Source organism: Mustela nigripes, chromosome 12 (assembly GCF_022355385.1).
Source record: "Mustela nigripes isolate SB6536 chromosome 12, MUSNIG.SB6536, whole genome shotgun sequence".
NCBI classification, from domain to species: Eukaryota; Metazoa; Chordata; class Mammalia; order Carnivora; family Mustelidae; genus Mustela; species Mustela nigripes.
This window is the reverse complement of record NC_081568.1, coordinates 156,703,558-156,714,081: the sequence shown is the minus strand read 5'-3', so window position 1 is coordinate 156,714,081 and position 10,524 is coordinate 156,703,558. Positions and strand designations below refer to the sequence as shown.

The window sequence follows — 10,524 nt, the reverse complement described above, 5'->3', positions numbered from 1 at the left end:
TGAAGGGGCAGTGGGTGGGAGGTCGGGGTACCAGGTGGTGGGTATTATTGAGGCCTCGGATTGCATTGGAGCATTGGGTGTGTTGCAAAAATGATGAAATATTGTTCTGTTATGCTGAAATAAAAAATAAATTTTGAAAAGAAATACCTATATAAAGATAAAATTTTTAAGAACTTTTATTATATTTGTTTGGAGAATTCTACTAAAATTGAAGTTCATTTTAATTAAGGTAATACTACAAACATATGTTTTGAAAGTTACAAACCATTGTAATTATCTCCAGGTTTATGAAATTATTTGTTGCCAGGTTTTTTTTTTATTTCCTTTCCTCATTACTATCTGTCAATAAGAAGAAAACATTTATATGCTTGAGCAAAAAGAAAGGAAAAAACAAGCATATATTTGATATATCTAGTGCCTCCTATTCACGGAATAAATTAAATTCAATGGATAACACTATGGGAGAGACATTATTATTTCTCTTTTATAGATGATTAACATGCAGCTTACATTGCACTATAACTTACCCTAAATACTTACCCTAAATCATATATCTAGGAAGTTTTTAGAATTTAAAGATATAATTTAGTCTCCCCTCTTGGGGTGATTTTTAACAGGGGGTGGGTTAAATTTCACTCTGTCCCCTACATAATTGTGAGATTTTCTTGACACACTGGTCATTACTATAACACAGGCTAGCAGGATTGAAGGCACTCCTGGATAGTTTGCATACATTACCTCATTTAACACTGTTATGCAGCAGATGTCCCTTTCAAATTTGTCAAATCCTCATTTGATCATTATGTGAGCCAAACAGGACATTTCTTCAGGGATCAGCTACCCTGAGGTTTAAAATAATCCACATGGAGAGGGTAAATGTAGAAGGTGTTTGGTCATCTGTATTCTTTTAAATACCTTCCTACTGGCATTTCTAGAGCCTGGAACTCAGGACTCCTTCGGCATTAGCCAGGTGACATGCACTTTATATTAGAACAGAAGTATTTTCTGAATTCCAAACAGTTATTTGGGTGTTGGAGCCCTGGATCTCTATGGTGGCTTCCCCTGAAGCGGGTGAGTCCAGGACTCCCAGATTGGGTGCATAAAACTTAAGGTCATGTTCTCCAGTGCTTTTCATTTTGTCCATTTAGTTCTATAATTTTAAAGACTAATAATCCATGGGAAATTATCCATAGAAAAACAAAGAAATTTAAATATCAGGATTTTACACAATGGCATTTTAACCATTTTCTTTGACTCTTTGCCAAAGAATTTTATAAATTTTTAAAACATGGATTTGCTTCTCAATTAACATATCATGGAGGACAAGGGGTGTTAGAGAGGAGAAGGGAGTTGGGGTAAATTTGAAAGGGAGGTGAATCACGAGAGACTATGGACTCTGAAAAACAATCTGAGGGGTTTGAAGTGGTGGGGGGGTGGGAGGTTGGGGTACCAGGTGGTGGGTATTTTAGAGGGCACGGATTGCATGGAGCACTGGGTGTGGTGAAAAAATAATGAATACTGTTTTTCTGAAAATAAATAAATTAATTTTTAAAAACCAGCATAATATATAATGCCATTCTGGCTGCTATATTTTGTCTATAGCAATAATTTTGATATTTTGATTATATAACTTCCTATTACACATTGTAAAGAAATGTGAAAAATCTTTGTGTATATAGGATGTTTTTCACATTTTTGGGGGTTATATTTTAGAATGATATCTAGAAGAGCACATATCAGTGATTCTAAGGTATATGGGTAGTCTTACAGTTCTCACTTAACACTTTCAAATGGAAATATAGACAATTTTCATTATTATCCTATAATTATTTGTTACTCTATTCTAACTGGTAACTTATGTTACAAAGAAAAACTTTAAAAATCTGGTAGTAAAGATATAAAAACAATTATTTTGTTTAATCTGTGCTTCTTTAATTTTGTCTGAGAGTGTACATTTTCTATGATTATGTCAACCTGTATTTATGAAATATCAATTATGCACAATATATTGATGAATTTGTCAGGAAGCTTGAAATTTGCTTCCTGTTTAACCTCCAAATTAGAAGGATGTATCTGATTTCATCAATTACCTCTTCTATTCATTACTTTTCTGTAGGAAAAATCACATTTTCTTGAGTACATGAAAGTGGTAGTGGCTACTATTTACTGATTCTTGCTGTTTTCCAGTGATCGATTAAGTACTCTCTATATGCTAACTTATCTTATTTTTGTAGTAACCATGTAATATAATTAATGACTCACTTTAATTTTTTATTCATTTTCTAAGTACCCACTTTTAAAACACAAACTTGAGACCCATAGGATGTAAGAATGTGCTCTACTTTCCAGAACTTGCAATTGTTGGAATCCATCCTCAAGGTGTGCTCTGACTCAGCATATGTCCATACACTTAACCTCCTCAGTCCTCCCTGCTTGAATTGTGTGTGGCCTGGAACCTCTGAGAGGGTCCTTTATGTAACATGAATTGTCAAGAGGACAGGAGTTCATGTTTTCCCTTGGCTTAATCAACATTCCTAGTTATTTTGTATGTTTTAATGTACTCACAAGTTTATTTAAAATGTATTTATTCTTTATTTCCTGTATGTAATTATATTGGGTTTGTAGAAAGACTGAGTCCGGGAATGCATCCATCCAGAAAAATAGAAAGAACAGATCCCCTTTTTGAATGAATTTATCAATTACATGAAAGATAACCATTTAGTGTAGCCTATGACTTTGAGGTCCATTACTTACTTTGTTTGTTAATGTGCCGATCTTCCTACTATCAAGAGAATGGTTGGAATAAAAAACAGAACTAACACAAATGTTTGAAGTTAACTTCCAGAAGCTGGGTTTGGGATTGATGGTACTTCATTTGTACCTGGTTTCTCCCCTTGATTTTCCACATACAAATCATCTTCTCACATCTCAGCTACTCCATGTGAAATTTCAAGATAAAATAGTGTTTACTTCTTTTAGGTGTTGGTATATTGGATGAGACATTGTTTATTAACGGGGTTCTCATAGTCCGTGCAATACTATTTTCTAGTACATCTATAGCATGTACTTCTATAGCATGTGCATGAAATTCGGGGTTATTTAGCTTTAATAGTTATGATATAATTGAAAAAAAGACCACATGAGGATGAGCCCAAAATATTGGTCAGTGAGGTATTTAACATTAGAACATAGAGATGGGAATGATGAAGCTTTGCTATTTTCAAGAAAACCAGTTTGAAGTGTGAATAAAAATGAAACAATGAATCTAAAGGGATATTAGATTCTGTGTAATCATAGGTTTTATACAAACAGGATATGATAATATTATATCTTTTTTAATTAGTTTCAGAAGTAGAATTTAGTGATTTATCAGTTGCAAAAAACACCCCATGTTGTCATTACATCAAGTGCCCTCCTCAATGCCCATCACCCAGTTACCCCATCTCCCACCTGCTTCCCCTCCTGGTTTTAATGTGCAATAAAACAACACAGGTGGTTAGATATACTCTTGAATGGACACCTACCATGTATTTTAAACCTGTAGAATTAAACATAATTGAAATAAGCTGTTGATCGGAAATAACAAAGAATAAGTTTTTCTCTTTTGATTTTTATGCTTATTTTTTTAAGCAAAACATTATTTTATGTATTATAAATTCTATGTCATAGTACAATTTTTAAAATATATTAAAACAGAAGAAATTTTCAAAATTAATAATCACAGTTTATAATCAAAGAACATATTGCCTTGGAATGATTAATATTACCATAGTCATGTGTGTTTGCTCTGTCTTAAAAAATTCATAAATGATGTATTGAATGCAATATCCAATCCATTCTTATTATAAATATTATGTCACTGAAATTATTCCTATACTTTAAAAAATGTGTAACTTCATTACACGTTTGCTTTCAAATAAATATCCATTTTACTTGAAAACATTGGTCTGGTAAGTATCTTTTATAGCTAATAAATATAACAGTAAGGGAATTATTAAGAATAATCTTTGTATATATTTGTATTATGTGGTATGTGTGTGTATTGTATTGTATCATGTGCTATGCATTTATATGTATTATCTCTTAATTCTTAAAGAGAAGGATATTATATTTCATTCCATTTTTCACATACAAAGGCTTGTCATTTTATCAAATCTGCAACCCTGTGCCATTTTATGGGCGCATTTAGGTCATTCACATAGAGAGTGATTATTGATAGATACGGTTTTATTGACATCGTGTTACCTTTGAAGTCTTTTTTTCTGTAGATTGTCTCTATATTTCTGTTCAATGCTATTCTTGGGTTTTTTCATTTTTTATAGAACCCCCCTTAATATTTCCTGCAGTGTCGGCTTGGTGGTTGCATAGTCTTTTAAGCCTTGCTGGTCTTGGAAACTCTTTATCTCTCCATCCATTTTGAATGTCAGTCTTGCTGGATAAAGTATTCTTGGCTGCATGTTCTTCTCATTTAATGCCCTGAATATGTCTTGCCAGCCCTTTCTGGATTGCCAGGTCTCTGTGGACAGGTCTGATGAAGGCTGAGAGGTAAAGAGATTTAAATTTAAATTATCTAAATGTATTCAACCACTAATCAGTAGAATAGGTACTCAAGCACGAGAAGTCTAGCCCTTAAGTCTGTACTTCAACACTGCTTGAATTGTGTTCAATTCAATTCAACATTGAAAATCATTGTATTGAGTCAGGGAGAACATCAGTGTTATCATTTCTCTGCCTTTCAAAATGTGCATTATTAAATGTCACAAACTCTCTAAAATTTAATTTCCTGCTGGATAAATGTTTATTGTAAACATTTGTTTTTTTTAAGATTTTATTTATTTGACAGACAGAGATCACAAGTAGGCAGAGAGGCAGGCAGAGAGAAAGGGGAAAGCAGACTCCCTGCTGAGCAGAGAGCCCAATGTGGGGCTTGACTCCAGGACTCTGGGATCATGACCTGAGCCGAAGGCAGAGGCTTAACCCACTGAGCCACCCAGGTGCCCCTAAACATTTATTTTTTTAACTTGCCTTTTCATTTGGAAACATAAGATAGAATGAATGTAGTGTCTACTGTTCTCACAATTTTTATTTTAAAATGAGATTAGTATAAACTAATTTCTTCTTCAATCATAAATCCACATAGGACATTCAAAACCATAAAGTAACTTATCATCTGAGAAATATATTTAAAGCATGAGCATTAGCTGATAGTTTACAATACAAGGATAGAGCACAAAGTGAACCACAGTAGAACAAGTGAAGCCAGCGCTGGAAAACCATCTAGAAAACTATGAATTACCTGAATGTGGAATCAAGGAGACTGACTTAAGATTGATAACATGTCCAGATATTCCTAGTGTCTAACAAGTAAGTTAGGAGAAGACTTTAGTTTTTATCTCCCTATCCTTGTTATTGAAACAATTTGAAATTCATATCTCTATCTTCAAAATGTCCTGACTTTGGGGTGGCTGAATCGAAGAATGTTTATGTTATTTTCCTGTGAGTCAGCAATTCCATAAAGGAGCAGATCTGTCTACTCAGACCAAAAAATAAAGAGGAAAACTCTAGAATTCATATTGTAAGGTTTGATATATTTGATGACCATAGATGAAGGATGGTTTAAAAACAGTCTCAAACTTAGCATGGTCACAGTTTCAAACAATTTTTATATCAAGGCTAGTAGTTTTATCCAAATAATATACAGATGATTCATGATGAGAAAGTTAATCTGTGTAATCTAGCCCATTAACATGAAATGAATACTAACTTAGAAGCATCCCAAATATATGTAATACAAAATTTAAATATCAACACAAAAACGAAATAACAATTTTTTTTCCTGTGTGCTTTAAATAGGCTGGGGAATATATTTGCAAAGTATATAAACAAAAATTTAGGACAATGTACATAAATAACAAAATGCTTAAAGTTACTTAAAACTATAAGGAAAATTCAAACAATACAATAAAATATGAATGTAAGATTTTTAAAAATTTAAATTCAATTAGCCAACATACAGTACATCTTCAGATATAGAGATCATTAATTCATCAATTGCATATAACACTCAGTGCTCATCACATCAGGAGCCCTCCTTAATGCCCATCACCTGATTACCCCATCCTCCCACTCAGCTCCACTCCAGCAGCTGTCAGTTTCTCACCCTTAGTTAAGCAGTCTTACAGTTTGTCTCCCTCTCTGATTTCTTCCCATCCTCTTATCACCTCCCTTCCCCTATGATCCTCTGCTCTGTTTCTTCTAGTCCACAAATGAATTAAATCATATGACAATTGTTTTTCTCCTATTAAAGTATTTCATTTAGCATAACACACTCCAATTTCCAAGCACATAGATTCATTCATAAGTATTTGTCCTTTCCGATGGCTGATTAATACTCTATTGTATGTATAGACCACATCTTCATTCATCCATCAGTGGACATCTTGGCTTTTTCCCCAGTTTGACTATGGTGGACATGTTCCTCTAAACATTGGGGTATAGGTGCCCCTTCAGGTCACTACATTTGCCTATCTGGGGTAAATATCTAGTAGTTCAATGTTTGGGTTGTAGGGTATCTCCATTTTTCACTTCTTGAGGAACACCTATACTATTTTCCAAGGTGACTGCACCGCCTTGCATTTCCAACAGTTTAAGAGGTTTTCCCTTTCTCTACATCCTTGCCAACATTTATTTCCTGACTTGTTAATTTTAGGCATTCTGACTGGTGTAAGGTGGTATATCATTGTGATTTCAATTTATATTTCCTTGATTACAAGTGTTATGGAACATGATTTCATGTGTCTGTTGTCCATTTGTATGTCTCCTTTGGAGAAATGTCTTTCCATGTCTTCTGCCCATTTCTTGACTGGACTCTTTGTTTTCTGGGTGTTGAGTTTGAGAAGTTCTTTATCCAACATGGATAGTAGCCCTTTATCTGATATGTCATTTGCAAATATCTTCTGCCGTTCTGTAGACTGGCTTTCAGTTTTGTTGACCTTTGCTGTGCAGATTTTTATCTTTTTTTAAAGATTTTATTTATTTATCTGACAGAGAGAGAGATCACAAGTAGGCAGAGAGAGGCAGAAAGAGAAAGGGAAGCAGGATCCCTAACTAGCAGAGAGCCTGATGTGGGGCTCAATCCTGGGACCCTGAGATCATGACCTGAGCCTAAGGCAGAGGCTTTAACCCACTGAGCCACCCAGGTGCCCCAGATTTTTATCCTGAAGAAGCCCCAAGAGTTCATGCCTGCTTTTCCTCCCCTTGCCTTTGAAGACATGTCTGGTAAGAAGTTGCTGCAGCTGAGGTCAAAGAGTTTGCTGCAAGTGTTCCCCTCTAGAATTTGGATGGATTCCTGTCTCACATTTAGGTCTCGCATCCATTTTGGTTCTATCTTTATGTATGGTATAAGAATAGGCTCCAATTTCACTCCTTTGCATGGGGCTGTCTCATTTTCCCAACACCATTTGTTGAAGAGACTGTCTTTTTTCCATTGGACATTCTTTCTTGCTTTGTCAAAGATTAGTTGTTTATAGAGTTGGGGATTTATTTCTGACACTATTCTGTTCTATTGATCTGTGAATCTGTTGTGTCAGAACCATACTTCTCTGCTGATTACAGCTTTGTAATACCGCTTGAATCAGGCATTGTGATGCCACAAGCTTTCATTTTCTTTTTCAACATCCCTCTGGATATTTAGTCTTTACTGGTTCCATACAAAATTTAGGATTAATTATTCCGGCTCTGTGAAAAATGTTGGTAGTATTTTGATAGGGAATGTATTGAATGTGTAGACTGTTGTGGGTAGCATAGACATTTCACAAATGTATATTTTTCTAATCCATGAGCATAGGAAGTTTTTCCATTTCCTTGTATATTCCTCAGTTGATTCATAAGTATTTTGTAGTTTTTAGAGTACAAATCCTTTACCTCTTTGGCTAAGTTTCTTCCTAGGTATCTTGTGGTTTTGGTGCAATTGTAAATTGCATAAATTCCTCAATTAGTCCTTCTTCAGTCTTATTGTTAGTATATAGAAATGCAAGCTATTTCTTTGTATTGATTTTAGATCCTGCCACATTGATGAATTTCTCTTTGAGTTCTAACATTTTAAGGGTAGAAGCTTTTGGGTTGTCCACAGAAAATATCATGTCATCTGTGAAGAGTGAGACATTGACTTCTTTTCCAGTTGGAATTCCTTTTATTTCTTTTTGTTTTCTGATTGCTGAGGCTTGAACCTCTAGTACTATTGTGAACAACAGTGGTGAGAATGGGCATCCTGGTTGTGTTTCTGACTTCCGGGATAAATCCCTCAGTTTTTCCCATTGAGGATGACATTCACTGTTGGCTTTTTGTATGTAGCTTTTATGATATTGTGCTATGTTCCCTCTGTCTCTACATTTTAAGAGTTTTAATCAAGAGAACATGATTCATTTTTAAAACATTTAAGGCTGCAAGTTAAAATTTAAAAAAAAATGTTTCTTGGGGTTATATTCATTTATGAAATTGATTTTTTATAATGCACACATTTAGTTAAACTCAACATATTGTGAATATATATTAGATCTAAAATTATTACAAGGCCTCTAAACTCAGACAAATTCCCTGTAATCACAAGTACCCCCCAGGATAACATAGCCAGTATGGGGGGCAGGTGTTCTGAAGCAATGTCTGTGGTAGCCAGGAACCAAGCATATTGAAACAATGTACTGAAAACACATGTAAAACAGAGAAATATAACCATTTTGTGTTTGTCATCTGCAATCTGAGCTATAGTAGTTTTACATTTAGTTTTGCATATTTTTGTATTAAAACAATTCCTTGTGGAAGAAGGAAACTTTGAGAAGCTAACTTAAGTATATGATAAACATGAAAAATTCATAATTAAGAGATATATCACATCAATATTGACTAAAATGCAGGACTATGAGGTTCTTTCAACACAGAAGTACAAACATTTTAGAAAACTGGAATTTCATAGTATTTCCTATCAGAATGAATAAATTATATGTGGCACCCTAACAAGATACAAAAAATAATAGAGAAATATATGTATTGCAATATATCCTTGTCATGCAATTTTCTTAGGATTAAAAAAACTGTGTAATAACACAGAGATGTATGAAAGGATGGTAAGGCCAACATCTTGCTGCAAAGTGAAAGACTAAAGATGTAATAATTCCTCAAGGTCTCTCTCTCCCTCTCTCTCTCTTTCTTTTATGTCATTTGACCACCTCTTCTTAAGTAAATGCCTAACCTTCCTTTCAAGCAACTCATTCTTTATCATTCCTTGTCTTGCAGGCATGACTGCAGCCATGGAGGATTTAAATGACACCACAGAAATGTTCATTCTCTTAGGGCTCTTTAACCACACTCAGACCCACGTGTTTCTCTTCTCCATGGTGCTCATGATCTTCTTCATCTCCCTGTTGGGCAATGCCCTCATGATCATGCTCATCCATGAGGACCCTCAGCTTCACATGCCCATGTACTTCTTGCTTAGCCAGCTCTCCCTCATGGACATGATGCTGGTCTCCACCATAGTCCCCAAAATGGCAACCAACTACCTGATGGACACCAGGACCATCTCTCCTGCTGGTTGCGGCACCCAGATCTTCCTGTTTGTCACTCTGGGAGGGGGTGAATGCTTCCTCTTAGCGGCCATGGCTTATGACCGCTATGTGGCCATCTGTCACCCACTGCGCTACCCCATCTTCATGAATCAGAAGCTCTGCTTCCACATGACCACAGTCTCCTGGATTCTGGGAGGGGTGGATGGGCTGATGCAGGCTGGGACCACTCTGAGCTTCCCTTATTGCCATTCTCGGGTAATAAACCACTTCTTCTGTGAGGCACCCTCACTTGTGCGCCTTGCTTGTGCTGACACGACCTTTTTTGAGTTTTTCATGTATGTGTGCTGTATCTTAATGCTCTTGATCCCTCTGTTTCTCATTCTGGCCTCCTACAGTCTCATCTTGGCTGCTGTGCTTCATATGAGGTCCATAGCAGCTCAGAAGAAAGCCTTTGCCACCTGCTCCTCTCACCTGGCTGTTGTGGGGCTCTTCTATGGAGCTATCATATTCATCTACATGAGGCCCAAATCTTACCATTCAGTGGCCCGTGACAAGGTGGTCTCTGCTTTCTACACCATCTTCACACCTGTGTTGAACCCCCTTATATACAGTGTGAGGAATAAAGACGTGAAGGGGGCTTTGAGAAAGTGGATAGAAAAACATTTTCTGGGACATCTATAGTGAGAGTGATTTGATACCAGCTTGTACCAGCCCAACTGGATCCACTATGAAATTTCATGTATCAATATATTTTGCTCTCATCTGGACAGTTTTCAATGTTTAAATAAAACTATTTATTTATTTTTTTGGTAAATTAAAATTTACATTTTTCCTGCTTTCATACATTGTCATAGTATTTTTGTTCTGGACGTTGAACCTCAACATTAGTAGTAAATGAGGTACTGTAAGTAAAAGATATGCTCAACTTTGATACATGAAAGAGATTTTCAGCCTTTAATAT

The 10,524-nt window shown here is 35.5% G+C and overlaps 1 protein-coding gene across 1 annotated transcript; it reads left to right on the top strand.

The window, feature by feature from the left end:
* The first annotated feature begins 9,305 nt into the window (after positions 1 to 9,305).
* On the top strand, positions 9,306 to 10,244 carry LOC132027677 (olfactory receptor 2T33-like). The gene has a single exon (XM_059416435.1). The coding sequence runs from the start codon at positions 9,306 to 9,308 to the stop codon at positions 10,242 to 10,244; it is 939 nt and encodes a 312-aa protein (XP_059272418.1).
* Positions 10,245 to 10,524: the final 280 nt, after the last annotated feature.